Genomic DNA, 16,820 nt, shown 5'->3' on the forward strand with positions numbered 1-16,820 from the left:
CTCGGAAGTAAGTCCCACTGTGTCCCAAAGAACATCAGTGTGGCAGATAGGGCCGGCCGTGGGGCCAGAGTCCAATGCTCTGAAGCTTGAGGGGAGGGAGGACAAATGACCATCCCAAGAGTGGCAGATGGGGGAGCGTCAAATAGGCCTGGCATCAGCATCTTGGACGGAAAGGAGCACGATGGAGCCCAACAGGACTCATGCTGGTTATACTCTCGAACTCAGAACGCAAGGGAGAAACGTGCTAAGAAGCTTGGCAAATCCACACCTGATCAACTCCCGCCGGGAAACCAATGTCCCCACTGTGGAAGGACGTGTGGATCCAGAATTGGCCTCCACAGTCACGGACTCATTGGTAAAACCATGTTTATGGAAGACAATCTTACTCAGCTATGAGTGATCGCCAAAGAAAGACAGGATCCTTTTGTTCTTCATACAGAAAGATAAGGGACTGCAGGCTGGGCGTGCACATGGTTACAGATGCTTGGCTCATTATTATTATTATTCTTTAAAAACACATTATCCCTTTCTTCAACAAAATGCTACTTATTCATGCAGGAATGTGCTTACCACCTGAGAAACAGAAGCGACACCTATTTTATACTTGTAGTCATGATAGTGCTATGATTTGAGTTTAAAATGTGAATTTTTTAATAAAAAAATTGGAGTTATCAAACTCTCTCGCGTAGGGCATCCAGGAATGTAGCCATTGTAAAGCATGGAATTAAGAGCAGTGTGCAAGAGAGGGGGAGAAATGTTTATTTCTGTTGTGAGGAGTACATTAACACTTTGTTGCAGCACTGCTGGCTGCTGGGGGGGGGGCATTACCAAAAGTAGAACCTCGCTTTCAGAAATTGAAGGTCACCTCCAGAAATCAATAGACCAAGAGCATTTCAGCTTGACAGAACATCACAGCACAAAGGGCAATTAGGATGCAACAGGGCTGGATTTTTTTAAAGTATCAAACTCTGGTTTTTTGTTGTTTAGAAAATAACAAGTGCAGCAATGCCTCTGAAGTTAATTGGTCTATTGCAAAGTGCAATGAACTTTCCTACCACAAATGCAATAAACCACTTAGCCTCTAAAGTGAGTTGAAGTGTGTGTGCCCCCCCCCCATTTCTTTCTTTTCACAGCAAGAGATTACCACTGATAACTGATTTCTCAGTATTTAAAATAAAGATTAGCGGCCGTTGTTTCTGGTACAACAGAAATCAAATTATTGCTCATTAACTTAAGCATTGGATTTGAAATGTCCAGTGTTACAGTAATCAGAGTTGACCCTGTCTTCCCTTGATCTTTAATTCTCACCTTGTGATGTTGAGAAACCCGTGTGTGTTTATAAGCTTATCACCTTCTGCCTCTATTTAAGTAATCTGGGACAGTTGTTGGCCTAGGAAATTAGAACAATTCTGCAACCAACTTGAAAGTCCCTATAATTGAGACGATCTCTGTCCTTCCTGTTGGTTCAAGTAGCAATTTTTCACAATGGTTGCTGCTGCTGTTGCCACCAACATCCTATGACTCGGTCCAGTAAGTCCAGGAGAGGCCCTGCATTCAGTCACAGAATTCCTGCATGTTCCATTCACAAGTACTGAAGTAATGTGCTGAGAGCTGGATGTCCCAGCAAGCAGAGCCAGGGTGGACAATTGTCAGGGATGGTGGGAACTGTAGTCAATAACATAGGGAGGGCTAAATATTATTATAGGATGAACACGCAAGCAGGATTTGAACCACGGGCAACAGAAGGGATTAAAGATTATAGTAGTTTTGTTAAGGTTCAAGAGACAGAAGACAGTGCAGCAGAGGGAGAGAAACAGAAACACCGTGGAAAAGTGGGTAGGAAGTTGGGAAAAATGGTTTTATTATGTGTTGAAATGCATGTGTGAAATTTTGGAAAACTTCAGAAAAAAAGAACACATGGAGGGCTACAGGTTATCTACCTATGACGTAAAGCTATAAGGGAAGTCAGATAGGCTTTTGGGTGCATAGGAGTCACCCCCCACTTCCTACAGTGAGGGGGCTTTGTAGATAATGCGATGTATGAATAGTGGTGCAAGTGAATCTGGCAGCATTAGGAAGTGCTGCATCAAGTGCCCAAATTCACCCCACTGCAAATATGCACTTCCTTTATATACAGCACTGATGATGCACCTGACGTTAGTGTATGAATCGGACACCTCTCAACGCTTTAGGCGAATCATGCACCATTTATGATGCAGCCAGCCAAACACAGCCCATCAACTGCTTACGGCTGCCTCCCAAGCGTTCTGCAGCCTTCCATTTCTCCCATCTCAGGAAGGCAGGAAATATTCAGTCCTGTGAAGGTTTGCCTTGGATGGCAGGTGGGCTGGATTCAGCTTGGTGCCTGCCACGTCCTGAAGGCTTGTTTTAGCTCAAGGTCATTTTCTGTTCTCTAGGCAGATGCCCTAACTATGCTGCAAATGACAGCTGCTGGGACCATATCCCTGCATCCACCTGCTCCATCCTCAGATAACATTGCTACGCTGTTATAGTTGCTGTAAAATGTTCAAAGCTTACAACTAAGTTGCACCAAACACAATGGGCCAAATCCAACATTGCACTATTAAGAATGTTGTCAGATGGAGCAACCCCCCCCCCACTGTTATGGGGGTTCTCCTGACCACCTCCAGTGCTGATTTTTGGAGGCACAGGAAGGGAGTCCCATTGAGGAGAACTTCTCTTGAAGCGTTTCACTAGGTAAATCACACCCCCAGAGCTATGTAAGAAAGAAAACCAAACACAGCTGCCACCTGATATTTCAGGTGCACATCTATGTAGAAAACAAATATAAAAACAAAATATTGCATTGATGATTGTGGGCTTCCTACTGGATCCAGGGTTATCTAAGGCATGAGGAGCCAAGAGGTGCCATCCTAATCATCCATTTTCCAATTGCATGCTATCCAACTATCTGAGCTATGCAATGTGTTCAGTTTCAAGTTATGAACATATACAACTCTACCACTGAAAGAGTATTGTGAGCTATTGCCCAAGTCCTGAATGAACCTCATTTTGCCCACTATGAGCCCTTGCTTATTAAATTTTAGAAGCCCCTAGCAGCCCGATCCTTCCCATGCCCTTTTGCTCAATTCTAAAATTTTACTTTCAGATCAGCGTGCATCAGCCTTTAAGCAAAACATCTTCCTTAGTATCCATGCATGCATATAGAGAGAAGAAAAAGAGAGCAAGTCTGGTCTTTCAGCATATAATATTGGCTTGCATGACCAAAGGATTTGAACTAGGCTTTTAGGTTGCATAAAGGCTCTCTTTCACTGCAAATCAATTTATTTTATTTCTTTTGGCAACTGGATAATGTGCATGCTTGTTCTGGAAGTGTATGCACTTCAAAATGGAAACTTGATTAAAAAACAAACAACTAGAAAATGTTGTTACCATAAATCATGACTTAAAAATTGCCTGGCGTGAAGTTAATCCCCCTGGACTAGTCTACATGCTTTGTCATGCTACTCCTGAGCAGCACAGGGAGACAGTATACTAGAATTGCTATTCCCACTCCCAAATGCTGAGCTTTTTCTTAGAGAAAGCCAAACTCCTTCCCACCTACCCACCCACCCACAACCATCTGGAAAGGATGAACGTATTGTGTGCTCTCCAGAAAAACAAAGAACATGAAAGCAAAGGACAAACTGGTTCTATCTGTGAGTTTATTGGCTCCCACCAGCTTTCCCACAATGCCTTGCCTTCACATCTTTCCTCCCACAACACTGGAGGTGATAATAGCAAAGGCACAGACTGCTGGATGATGCAGTGGCCCCTGCAGAGGGAGGGACTTTAATAATTGCTGCACAGCATACAGCTGAAGCCCAAGGCTGTAAAAAACAAACATTTTCTTTTATACATCTGGTAGAAGACAGTGCCTGATCAAAGCATGCATCAGACAGAAGAAAGACATCCATGTGGTCACTGAGGTATGGGTGCAGCTTGGGGCCAGCCAGCTTTGCCAACATGCAGTCTAAGAGAAGCTGGCCGTCTACTGGAAGCGGAGATCTCCCTTCCCTAGCATTACAGGGCAGCCGGTGGACGATCGGTCGGTCAAGGCTGATCTTTGGCAGACGTTCGGAGAAGGGTGCTGGCAAAAACAGCCTTAGTCAGGAAACACAGAGAAGGGGAGAATCCTGACATGCCTTCTCAGCAGGGAAAGGGATTACATGGAACAGGCCCCAGAGACCTCGTCCTTTGCTCGCTGTGACTATCACGAATCCCGCCTCTTCCTGGAGGACTTGGGCATTGCATTGTGCTTCCCATGATTTGAATGTCCCTGCTGTTGCTTCTGACGCAGCAGCAGTATTTGACAGAGAAACTGTGCAAGAGCAGCTTTAGAAAGACATCTCCTCACCCACAGCTTCCCCTAAACAGATAGGTAGCAAGAGGAAGCCCAGCAGCACCAAGAATAAGGTGGGGAGAAAGCTCTTTACAAAGCGTTTAGCACCACCTACTGTCCAGCTTTGGGACTGCCACAGGCTAAGAGAGTGGGGGCCTCTCTTTCAAACTCCCCACAGCTGTAAGACCTTCCCCTACACAGCTGGCAGTTTGAGGTTTAACCCGACTGATGCCAGTGCTGCCGGCCACTCCACTCCCCCTTTCCACTGCTGTGACCTATGCCAGCCACGGCTCCGGTGGAAAGACTGGGAACCCTACCCCAGGGCTACCACTTGCTCCATCCAGGCGGAGAAATACTGCCAGCTACCCCAGAAGGTGTCTGATGGTCACAGTGCAAGGTGACAGCTGTGTATCAATGAGAGAGAGAGAGAGAGAGAGAGAGAGAGAGAGAGAGAGGGGACTATGAGGACCAGGCAGGGAGTTCAGCCTTTGGTTCATTGTTAGTAGTCCTGAGGGAGCGGCAGAAGGAGGTAACCCAGGTGGGGACAGAAGAACCATGGTGACCAGGCACGATCCACGTGCTGATAGCATCTCATTGTGCTCAGGACAGACAGCAGTTGGAGGGCTTTGTGCTTCGAGCCTAGGAGGACACAAATATGCTGAGGGTAAGAACAGCCAGAGAGGGCAGCACATCCTTCCCTCCCTGCCCAACGAGACCGGACTGGCCATTTTCTACCAGAAGAACCTTACACCACCCCACCTGCACAAAGCACACTGCTTTACATTCTATGATTATATATAAAATGATGGTGGAGGGCATTATTCTCACTCCTGTTTTGTTTTAAGCTGTGAAATCACATTGTCTAAAACAATACAAATAAACCAAACTTGTATGGCTATACTTATTGATGATATTATTTCTAATATAGATATTAAATGGTTATACTTAATTGTTCACTTGATATTTTGTGAACTGCTTTGGGCACCGTTTTGAGGGCAAGTGGCATAAAAGCAAGTGGATGACGACAATATATTGCAAGGAGAGAGGGAAAGGGCCTTTGTTCTGTAATCCCAACCTGCAAACAGGACTGGTGGCCAAGGGTTAGATTTAAATCTATGTGAAAAAATCTGCAGTGCACAAGTCTGCCTGACCTTTTGGGATACCTGCTTCTCCCCAAGCTGGGCAGGAAGATTCAGTGTAGATAGTTAACCTACTCCTCCCTGCAACTAAAAGCATTTACCAAACCTAGGAGCATCCAGCCTCCAGAGTTCCATATACAATAAAAGCTGATAGGAAAAGACCCTAAAGGCAGCTGATCTGATTTGGGCTCTAGTTGGCTGGTTTGGCTTTGGACTTCCTTGATGAGATTGTCCTCTTTTACTCACAAGGAAGCCTTGGTAGACTGGCAGAGTCTATGTGCAGGAGGAGGATCAGAAGCGACTTTGTGGGAATCGCCTCATCTTGCTCACCTGTTGTTGTTGCTGCTGCTGCCGCCGGTATTCCTCCTCGCTGGCCGACAGGGCCCGAGCCAGTGCAAGGTCTTCCTCTTCCTGGGCGCTGTTTGAGACACAGGACTGGATGAGTCAGGCATGCTGCACAATTAAGAATCTGTACCCCCAGCAACTTCCTGGCACATTCCTCCCGAGATAGGGGAGCGATTTATTTTAACAAAAACTTGCATTCCATTTAAATCATAAAAACCTCCAAGCAGAGGTCAGTATGTTGGTGTGCACATAGTGATCTCACCACATTTAGATCTGTATTTAATGCTTTGAGGGCCTAAGCAGCACAGACGTCTATGCTCTGCCTCCACAGCTGCAGGCAGTAATGCTACTCAATACCACTTACTGGAAACCACAGGAGGAGAGTGGGGTCAAGCTCGGGTCCTGCCTGCCAGTTTCCCACAGACATCTGCTGGACTAGATGGGCCAGTGGCCTGATCCAGCAGGCTCTCCTTATACTCGGAGGACTGGAACTGATGTGAACAGTCCTCTGGTTACATGAATGTTAACACAGCCTTTTCCGCCCCCCACTCCGTTCTCTGCCAGAGCGTCTCCCATATATGCAGACTCCAAGCAGGCAGCCTGGCACAGTGGCGCCAGTGAGATCTTGAAGCCAGCTGATCTCTGCAGGGCTGGCGCAACCGTGCTGTACCTGCGGGGTTGTGGTTGGGTGGGCACTGCCTCTGCTAGGGACATCTCCAAGGCTCGCTGCAGCGCTTCCTCCTCACTCTGAAACACAAAAGCAGATTCAGCCTGCCGTGGAGGAGGCTAACAGCCCCAGCAACTTGTAGCTTATTGGTACAGGGCAAAGCATATGCCAAGACCAAACTAAGCCTCCTGATGTACCGTATTTTTTGCTCTATAAGACTCACTTTTTCCCTCCTAAAAAGTAAGGGGAAATGTGTGTGCGTCTTATGGAGCGAATGCAGGCTGCACAGCTATCCCAGAAGCCAGAACAGCAAGAGGGATTGCTGCTTTCCCTGCGCAGCGATCCCTCTTGCTGTTCTGGCTTCTGAGATTCAGAATATTTTTTTTCTTGTTTTCCTCCTCCAAAAACTAGGTGCGTCTTGTGGTCTGGTGCATCTTATAGGGCGAAAAATACGGTATATTGTACCCACGAGGCATAGTTTGGTCAGAATTCAGTATACACTTCCAGAGTTAACACTAAAAACATTACTTCTGGTGAATGAGCCAACACAGCCCCTAGGGGGCCATGAACATTTGTGCCCCAGACTTTTTAGACTCATCTACCCATATACTACCAAACCAAAGGGACACATTGGTTGCAAGGTGTGAATTTTCTTTCAGCTCTTCTACCCCACTGTGGAGGTTTTCACTAGAGGGAGTTTGGGTGGGGGGACAGGAATTTTTACCAGCTTTCCCCTTTCCCTTGCAGTCACCAATACTGTCTTTCCAACCCTCTGGAGCAGACTTTCTCGAGGCCTAGGGGAAAGGAAGAACTGCAGAAAATCACCTCCCCCACTTCTGCCCTTGGGTGCATCCAGTTAGCAGAGTGCCACAGTGGACAAATCTGGACCCAGCCCACCCTGTCCCACCACAGCGACCACTCACAGATGCATATTAAACAAAGGACATGAAGCGATATGTCCACTTGTAAGCTGAGACGAGGCTTACAAGTGAAGGCACCCACAAGATAATACATTATTTCTCTCTCTGTTTCCTGGCTTCTTGGTTTCATTTGTAATTCAGCTTAAGATTTTTGTTCTCACTTTTGAAGCTCTTACTTATTTGCCTCTCCTCCTGATCTGTCCTTGGTTCCCCACTGGATTCCATTCTGAACACTTATACACGACTCTTCTCCTTGTTACACCCAGGATTTCTTGTCCCAACTACCACCACCCTTTCTCTCTGGCTTCTTTTTAACACTAGAACATTTCCCCCCTGCAAATATTCACAGTTTGTTGTTTCTTTACAAACAGTAACTTCTTAAAATGCATTTCCCCTGTTTCTGCCTGTCAGCTCCACCCCACCCTGCATTTGGGTCCTTTTAAACCTATTTGATTTCTAATATTTCTAGGTTTATATTCAGAAAAAAACAACCCATTTGTGTAACTGACAATGCTGTATATATATCAGAAGTAAGCACCATCAATTTCAATGAGGATTATTCTCAGTGGGTCTAGGATTGCAGTCTTTAAACTGTTTTCAGATTACTGTCTTAAACCAGGAAACACACAACTTTGTATTTCTGTCTTATTCCCATTTTTTCCTGCTTAAGACTGCAAGCAGTTTTGCAAGCCATTTGTTTTCTCTCATGTAAATAACCCAGTATATTCTGGAATGAGATCCTAACAACATATATCCGCTTTGCAGCCATTTACCTGGAGTGTGGCATATGTGCAATGGAAAAGGCAACAGCCTGTGTTTAATGGTGTAAATGCCCAGTTTGTTGGCCAGGACTTACCAATCCATTCTGCAGGGCAACCACCGGAGGAGATATGCTTTGTGGCGGAGGAGGTGCTCTTGCCATCTCACTGGCTCTGTGTGCAAAAAAAGATGTCAACTGTCACTACTTGTGAGGCATGTAAGATGGAGAGGGAAAATCCCCAGGGATAATCCACCAGGGTGCCTTGGAACGTAACCCCTGCGTCCATTGGGAGTTGCCTGTGCAATGCTTCCTGAAGCTGTACGGTAGGCTTAGAAGAAAGGGTAGGGGACAACGCAGACTCGGGCAGTTATTGTACCTGCTGGAGGTTGGCAGAGCTGCAGCAGCTCTCGTGGCTCCGTTGCTGGGTGTAGTGCTTGTAGGTGCTTTGGCAGGTTTTTGAGCTCTGGCGATCGCAGCACTCCTGAAACGGGAAACGCAACTCTTGGTAAAAGGAGCACCTCTCTCGGCATTGCAGCAAGCCCTTCCCCCTTCCCTTGAGACTAGCAAGAATCCACTCCAGCACTATCCTTTCAGGGACAATGTGAACTGTTGACCATCAACATCTGGAGGGCCACAGGCCCCCAACTCGTGTGCTGGAACAACCAAGGATGGGGAGGAAACCACTGTCTCCTGAAGAATGCACACCAGCATTACTGCATGGCTGCAGGCGTGTGTCTGGCACATGCCAACCGTTTTGCCCAGGCCAGCCCTCTGTCCCGCCTTTACCCTGCCTTGGAGAGGGAATGCCCAGGGCCAGCGCAGTCATGATCCAGTGGGTGTCGGTGCTTGAGGCAGAAGTTGCCGTGGCACTGGTCACACAGAACCTTCATCATCTCCCGTTGCTTGCAGCCAGACCTCTGACACTTGTTGGTAAAGATCTAGGCAGATGGACACAGTTGTGATTCAAGACAGTTGGGGGGGGGGAAGGAAGGCACCCAGGACACAGCTGCTTTCTAAATGCATGCAAGAGACCTTTGCTCGTTGCAAAGTGACCTCTCTGGGGCACAAGCCTGGGCAGTGTGCATGGAGGTCCTGGACTGCCCAAATGACAAGGAAATGCCGAACTGCAAGCCTCTAACCAATGAGAAGTTACATCCGAATTACGGTAATCCCCAAGAATTGGCCTCCAGATGCTGCTGGACTACAACTCCCATCATTCCTGACCATGGCCATGTTGGCTGGGGTTGATGGGAGTTGCAGTCCAACAATATTTAGAGGACCACACATTTCCTCCACCCCTGTTTTGAAGCTTGCTCTTCTAACTTGTCTGGCCCCAATTTGGCTTGTAGCTAGTCTGAACTCTGCAGCCAGACTAAACTCACTAGTGCTACTCAATTTGGATGTACAGCTCGTCCGTTATCCCAGCCCTTCAGATACCCTCCAGAGAAAGACCCACAGAAACCCCAAGCTGTGGGTTGCTCACAGTTCTGCCATTGAAAGGACCCCTAACCATCTGGACCACACTGCATAGGAACATAGCAAGCTGTGTTATATCAAGATGATTGGTCCATCTAGCTGATTGACTGGCAAAGACTCTGCAGGGTTTGGGACAGGGGTCTCTCCCAGCCTGACCTGGAAATTACAGGTACTTTTTTGTAAGAAAACACACTCTATCACTGAATAATGGCCCCAAACCTGCTTGTGGAACCCAGAGTCTGCTGAGACACACAATCCAGAGCACAGGGCATATCAGATTTTGTGTGTGTATATGTTTAAATATTAATTTATAAGGAAATTATATTTCTATATGCATAGAAAAACACAAAATTAGGGTTGCATCCAACTGTTGTATGTCTACCTATCTGATTCTGATGGACTTAAAGCAACGTGTCCCACAAGAGGCAGCAGAGAGGACGGGTGCAGCCTCTTACCTTGCGCTTGCGCTGAGCTGGGTCCGATTTGCAGTCCTGGTCAATGTGTGCTCCCACCACAATGTCAGGCATCTCTCCCCGCTTGACAGGGATCGGGATGCTGCAGAGTGGGCACACGGGGACCTGCACATCCTGGGGACAGAACAGACAGAAAGCAGGTTACACAATGGCCCCTGGCCCACTCAGTATGAGAGCATACTAGATGCTGCAGGGTCTCCTCATCTCCTAAGGTGTGCTCCTGTTCGTGGTTCCAGAGGGCCATGACTTCCAAGAAGAGTATTCTGTTCTCCATCCGCCCCACTCCCCAATCTCCATGTTTATTTTCTAACTGACATTCAAAATTCTGTATCTACTGAGCAGGTGCAGTTTTCACTGGCTGTTTGGGGAGATTCTTTAGCCCATTGGGAGATAGATAGATAGATAGATAGATAGATAGATAGATAGATAGAGCTGAGGTAAAAGTAAAGGATCCACTGACGGTTAAGTTCAATCAAAGGTGACTATGGGGTGCAGCACCCATCTCACTTCAGGCTGAAGGAGCCTGTGTTTGTCCACAGACAGCTTTCCAGATCATGGGGCCAGCATGACTAAACTGCTTCTTGTGCAACGGGGCACCGTGACAGAAGCCAGAGCACATGGAAATGCTGTTTACCTTTCTGCTGCAGCAGTACCTATTTATCTACTTGCATCAGCATGCTTTTGAACTGCTAGGTTGGGAGAGCCTGGGACAGAGCAATGGGAGCTCACCCCATCGTGGGGATTTGAACCGCCAACCTTCTGATCGGCAAGCCCAAGAGGCTCAGTGGTTTAGACCACAGCGCCACCCGCATCACACACACACAAATCTTCAGAGTTCCCCAAATAATCTATTTTGTCCATCAATGGCCCTGTTTTGGCTCAATTTCTGTTGGCACTCACCACCTAAGTTCACTATTAAAGAGAGTGAACACCGTCCCATTAAAATGTAACATCCCATTACAGCCACTAGTTGGCATTGACCCATGACAGGGCCTGCTCAGTGGTGGGTCTCCACTTGTGGAATGCCCTCCCTGGTGAGGTGTATTTGTTTCTATCATTACTAACCTTCAGAAGGAATTTTTAAATTGTCCTGTTTACTCAGCTATCTGATCCTGAAAGCTACTATTCCTGGCAACCCTGAAATCATTGGCTGGGAGAATGTTGATTTTTTCTAAACAGCTTTCATAATGTTTCTAATTATAATCGTTTAATGATGTGTTTGCTGCACAGGGAGCCTTTGAACAAATAACTGAAGAAACAGCAAACTAACAGTCAGTCCCAATAAGAAGCACTTCCAGAAAATGCTCAGATTTTGAAAAGAAACAGCTTCCTCCACAGCAGGACAAATTTCACCCTTTGGCATAAACAAGGTCAGTGTGTTTCATGAACGTGGAGAGGGCATCTACACCTGATGTGTCAGAGTGCCGCGAGCGACCACACTGTCCCCTCCAAGTTTCACTTACCTTCTTGTAAGCCGAAGTGCAGTTGTGATGGGCGTAGGCAACGTGGTCAGTGCAAAACAGCTGTTCACAAGCATCACATTTCAGGGGGAGGAAATCTGAGGGGCAGGAAAGGACAATACAATGAAGAGTTGCAGCTGTCTTCTCTGCAGCCCTACACGGGACTTGCTAGGTATCCTTTATTTTAAGCCAAGAACATGCTGGATATGCAATCTCCCAAGAGCATATGGGAAAGGTAAGAAAAGATCTGAGCACAATGACGATGCCATAGTAACTGATGACTAACACAGACTCAAATAGGTATGCAACTAGGAAAATAAGATCCAAGCTACCCCCTTCAGCAGCCCCTGACTGATGGGCTCAAGTAACAAGCTAATATCCAATTCTCCCCAGGACTCTTCAAATAAAGAGAACTAGGAAAAAGCTTCTACGAATAGGACAGGAAGAAAGTGCATTTATTTTTGTCTTATCGAGAAACTGAGCCAGAGCCAGATTGCATGGCAGGTGGCTGAGTTGGTAGAGAAAAACCTGGCGTGCAATAAAAGATTGTGGACAACTAAGCAAAATGTTCCCAAACATTCACACACACACACACCAAGTTCTACACAGTAGGAGGGCTTCTACTTCAACAAACACTGGGGTGTGTGAACCCCATGTCTAATCTTAATTGGCACAAACAGTGGGACCTGTTTCAAAGCCCATCTGCATAAGAGGGCAGTTTACATTTCATCCTAGGTAGCACCCCCAGAAGGATCCCAATCCCTGACCATAGCAGTTTTCTTGCATCAGCATGATGGGCTACAATCCTTTCTGTCTGAAGCATGCAAACACAACTAGTATTTTCTAGCTAAAAAGCACCAGTGTTAATGTTGTTACAGTGGGACCTCGGGTTAAGAACTTAATTCGTTCTGGAGGTCTGTTCTTAACCTGAAACTGTTCTTAATCTGAAGCACCACTTTAGCTAATGGGGCCTCCTGCTGCTGCTACGCCGCCGCTGCACAATTTCTGTTCTCATCCTGAAGCAAAGTTCTTAACCCGAGGTACCACTGTATCTGGGATTCCCCGAAGCTAGATAGATTGTTCTTCTTGTATGAGAGAGCGTGGCTGGGTAAGGTAGAAGTGAGGAAACCTGCAACTCTCCAGATGTTCTTTGTCTCCAACTACCATCCCATCCCCAATCAGTGTAGCCAATGGTTAGCGGTGGTGTAAATAGCGACATATGAAGGACCATAGATTTTCCATTCTTGGCATAAGGGATGTGTTCATATGAGACAGGTAGCAAAGGAAGCTGCCTTTATACTGAGTCAACCTAGCTCACTGAAGGGCAGCGACTCTCCCAAGAGTTCAGTTAGAAGTAATCTTTTGCAGCCATATCAGAAGATGCCAGGAATCAAACTTGGAACTTTCTGGATATTTATTTAAATAATTTATATACCGCTTAATCATTAGCATTACTAATAAACCATACAAGAAACAAAACAATAAAAATGGATAATAAAACTTAACATAAACCCAAACACTACCTTAAAGTATCTGCTGGGATGAGAAAGTTGCAAACATATGTTTGTAACAGGAGCAGGAAACCAGGTTTTAAGAAATTGTATTAAAGTAATTTGGTTTGATTTGTAATAATTTGGAAACATAATAAAAAATAATTTTTTAAAAAGCAAGTTTGTCATATGCCTGAAGTTCAGCAAGAAGAGTGTCTATCAAATCTCAGCTGGGAGGGAGTTCCATAAGCTAGGATTCACTATAAGGAATGCACAGCTTCTAGTAGTTACGAGACATGCATCTGAACCATGGAAGACAACCAACAGAGACTCCCTGAAAGATTTCAGTGATCAGACAGGGATGTAGGGGACCACCTAATCCTTAAGATATCCTAGACCCAAGTAGCTAAGGGTCTTGCAAATTAATACAAGAACTATGCACCTGACCCAGTAACATGTAGCCAGCTACTACACATTTTTTAAGCACCAGGGTTATGTTCCTGCCTCCATCAACAGCCCACCCATAGCAATTTGCAGCAGCTGGAGCTTCTGAACCAAGCACAAGGGTAGCCCCACAGGTAGTAATCAAGAACTGAGGTTACCAGTGCATGAATTACCACAGCCAGGCTATCCCTATCCAAGAATGGCTATTGTTGATGCACCTGCCATAGTTGGTACAATGTACTCCTAGCCACTGAGGCAATCTGAAACTCACGTGACAAAGATGGATCCAGGAGCACTCACAAACCTGCTGTTTCAGAGGGAGAGTAACTGGCAAATGGCTTATCTCTCAGACACAGGAACCATCTATCCACAGTACCTCCAGCTTCCCAGGGTTTAAGCTCAGTTTATTTGCCTTCATCCATTCCACAACTAGACAATGTTCCAGACCAAACACAGCCTCTTGTGACTCAGATGTTACGGAAAAACAGAATTGCTCCAAACAGCTGCAGAATCATGCCCTGTGGCACAGCATAACAAAAGGACCATGGGACAAAGATGCAATCTCTCAGTGCTATCCACTGGACATAGCCCTGTACGCAGGAATGGGGCCAATGTAAAAAGTGCCCCCAACACTCATCCCACCATGCTGTTCCAGGAGGACACTGATCAATGGCTTCAAAAGCCACAGACTGGGAGGCAGAAGCACAGGCGCATTCCACTTGTCCTGCTCTCAATACGGATCATCTATCCAAGTAACCAAGGCTTATTCCAACCTGTGCCTGATTCCAAGCTGAGATGGATCCTGATCGTCTGCATCCTCTAGGAACTCCAGTTCTGCTCTGCCATCACTCTCTCTGCCACCTTGATCAATAATAAAGCAGTTGTTCTATCACTGAGCTATGGCCTTTCCCTTAAAGGTAGAGCTAATGAAAACAAAAACAAAGACTGTGCAGTGTGCTATGATCATTAGCACTTGCTCGATTTCTTCTGGGAATGAAATTTATGCCATTACCTTAAGCACTGAAGCAACCTGGGACACCAAGATCATTTATAATTTGGAAAATACAAAGGGTGCGTCTCCATAGAGATGCACCTACTTACCTGTTAGCTTTTTACCAACACTAACACACCACCTAAATGGAGGCAAGCCCTTTTAACATGCTGTGCCCCACATGTAAAAGAATATGCTGGAGCCATCACGACATGCTATCCAAGCTGCAACAAACTACCAGCATAACTTGTGCATGATGACAGAAACAATTTCAGAAATTGTCTAGCTAGTTCCTAGAAGTCATCAGTACTTACCAAAACAAGATATGAGCTGTTGAGAAAACAGAAGCCCTTGAAAAAAATCAGCACAAATCTGCCTGCTAACACTTTCATGAACTACAGCTCCACAACATGCTCAAGGTTCATTTCAGTGGAAAATTTTTGCGTAGTGTGCTTAGCTTCAAAACACATCCCTTGGCTGAAGGGCAAATCTGACTCAAAAACAAGAATTTTGATATTCAGTCCCAGAACACACACTCGTAAGCAGACGCAGAAAATCCAGGCTCCCACACTCAGTAGTACAACCTGTTATGAAACACCACACTGCTCTTTGTATTGGGGGGGGGGGGGTAGAATGGAAGAATTCTGATGACTAGTCTGTATTTGTGTCACAGCTGCAAACAGAGTTTTGCTTCTCATCCTGTTTTAGTGGCTGTTGTTTACTGCCTACCTTGGCACAGTATTTCGTCCCTCCTCACCCCACCCCACCCGTTTTTACTTTTGTCCACTTAGCTCGGAACTGTTTGCACAAACTTGCAAAGACTCTCCACGATCTGACAGGAGCCTTTCCCAGCCCAGAGTCGAGGGACTGAACATGAGAACTTCTGCCAAACTATAATCCTTCCCATTCCCAGTCCCTTGACCTCAGTTTAGTTCCCCAAGGAGATAGAAACCAGGAAGGGAGTCCATGTGAGGCATGCAGCTAAAGACAGATTCTCACCAAGGCGCTTGCAAGACGGTTCTGAGCAGTGGGCACCTAAATCTGGAAACTCCATGGCGCTGCAACGGGGCTGGAGTCAGCGAGGGATGAGGGGCAATAATCCTACCTGCTGGGGAAAAAACAGGGTTAGAAACTGCGGGATCAGAGCACAGGAGGGAGTTGTCACCAAAGGAGGGAGGAGATGCCGCAGCACCCACGGGGGCAGAGTGAGAAGAAAGAGGAGGAGGAGCTGCAGCACCCATGGGTGCTTCAGCAGCTAACGAAGGGGCGCGAGGCATAGCACCCAAACGGTGTGGAAAGAGAAGGGAGAGCAGCATTGTCGGCTAAAGATAAGCCACACAGCAGGAAGGAGGAAAAATAACCCATGAAGAAAACAGGAGAAAGCAGGGAGGGGGACAGATCAGTACCAAAAACAGCAGGTAGACTCCGCCTTCTCTGCTGCAAACAAGGAAACCTTGGCTCTTCCCACCCCACCCACTTCCGCTCCTAGGTTCGGTGACGTCATTTTGCAAGGCCCATATGGCCATGCTATGGACATTCGAGAAATTCAATCAGACATTCCTTGTCACTAGCCTCGCCCCGCCCCCCGCCCCCGGGAAGGAGCCCCGTTTGCCTTAGCACCGTGGAATGTTGGGAAATGTAGTAGAACGCTGGATGCGCTTCCAGGAGCCGGAGCCGCCTTCTACTCGCCTAGAAGTGGAATGGCGCGGTGTATGATGGTAGCTGAAGTCACGCGTTGCGTAGTTCCCGCTTTTTCCTTATGCCGGGCAGTTCCGTCAGCGTCCCTCATACGCTTGAGTGAGGGGAGTGGGGCGGGGTGCGCTTGAAGCCGCCGCACGCGGCATTCTGGTCCCGCCTTGGCCGGAAGTGTCTCTATGGTGACGGCGGGAGGTTCGGGTTGGGCTAGAGGGGGCCAAGCCACCGCCCGCCCCGGAGCCGGTAAGTGGGGAATGGGGCCCCGTGGCCACCAGCGCCGGGTTACCGCTCGCCTGTCCCTCCCCTTTTCCCTTCACGAGGGTGTTGGACTCCGCGCCCAGGCGTCCCCGGTCCTGCCCTAGAGCGAGAGTTACGTGCCGGGCTCTTGTTCTCAGGCGCTCACACGAGGCGCGAGACGACACGCGCTCCGGCGACTGAGCTCACTCGAAAGGCTCGCGCCCTCTAGCGCCTTTTCTTTTTGGCCCCAGGCAATGTCGACACGTGGGGACCGCCAGTCTTCCTCCCCACATCCCCGATGGCGGGTTGGGGAAAGTTATATTTCTTTCTTACTACTTTTAGGTTTACGGAATGGGGGGT

General features: G+C 47.1%; 2 protein-coding genes across 13 annotated transcripts in view; one reads left to right on the forward strand and one right to left on the reverse strand.

Moving 5' to 3' along the window:
- Positions 1–3,669: 3,669 nt before the first annotated feature.
- ZFAND2B (zinc finger AN1-type containing 2B) lies at positions 3,670–16,351 on the reverse strand. 6 transcript variants are annotated; one of them, XM_083502191.1, is made up of 10 exons: positions 16,218–16,351; positions 15,528–15,633; positions 11,607–11,701; positions 10,126–10,257; positions 8,981–9,132; positions 8,571–8,675; positions 8,291–8,366; positions 6,518–6,594; positions 5,833–5,920; positions 3,670–5,002 (listed from the first exon to the last, which is right to left on the reverse strand). In XM_083502191.1, exons 2-10 carry the CDS (start codon positions 15,580–15,582, stop codon positions 4,964–4,966), a joined length of 819 nt encoding a protein of 272 aa, XP_083358317.1. In that variant the 5' UTR covers positions 15,583–15,633; positions 16,218–16,351; the 3' UTR covers positions 3,670–4,963. The 6 variants fall into 6 exon arrangements, with proteins under 6 accessions (XP_083358317.1, XP_083358319.1, XP_083358320.1 ...); XM_083502193.1 differs by having other exon boundaries at positions 16,149–16,250; XM_083502194.1 differs by having other exon boundaries at positions 16,141–16,223.
- TTLL4 (tubulin tyrosine ligase like 4) overlaps positions 16,327–16,820 on the forward strand; it is a 31,192-nt gene continuing 30,698 nt past the window's right edge. For 5 of the 7 annotated variants that reach the window (XM_083497610.1, XM_083497615.1, XM_083497609.1 and 2 more), the window contains exon 1: positions 16,327–16,466. The gene's annotated coding sequence lies outside the window, so the exon portion shown is untranslated. The remainder of the gene's footprint in view (positions 16,467–16,820) is intronic. The other 2 variants (XM_083497604.1, XM_083497611.1) reach the window with 1 other exon arrangement.

Source organism: Podarcis liolepis (assembly GCF_965112155.1).
Source record: "Podarcis liolepis genome assembly, chromosome: 1".
In the NCBI taxonomy this organism is placed as follows: domain Eukaryota; kingdom Metazoa; phylum Chordata; class Lepidosauria; order Squamata; family Lacertidae; genus Podarcis; species Podarcis liolepis.

Coding starts and splice junctions, on each gene's coding strand:
- ZFAND2B (XM_083502191.1), bottom strand. CDS start 15,582: ATGGAGTTTCCAGATTTAGGTGCCCACTGCTCAGAACCGTCTTGCAAG. Junction 8,367..8,570: donor GCTCTGCCAACCTCCAGCAG/GTACAATAACTG, acceptor TTTTGCACACAG/AGCCAGTGAGATGGCAAGAG. Junction 5,003..5,832: donor AGCAGCAGCAACAACAACAG/GTGAGCAAGATG, acceptor GTGTCCTCCTAG/GCTCGAAGCACAAAGCCCTC.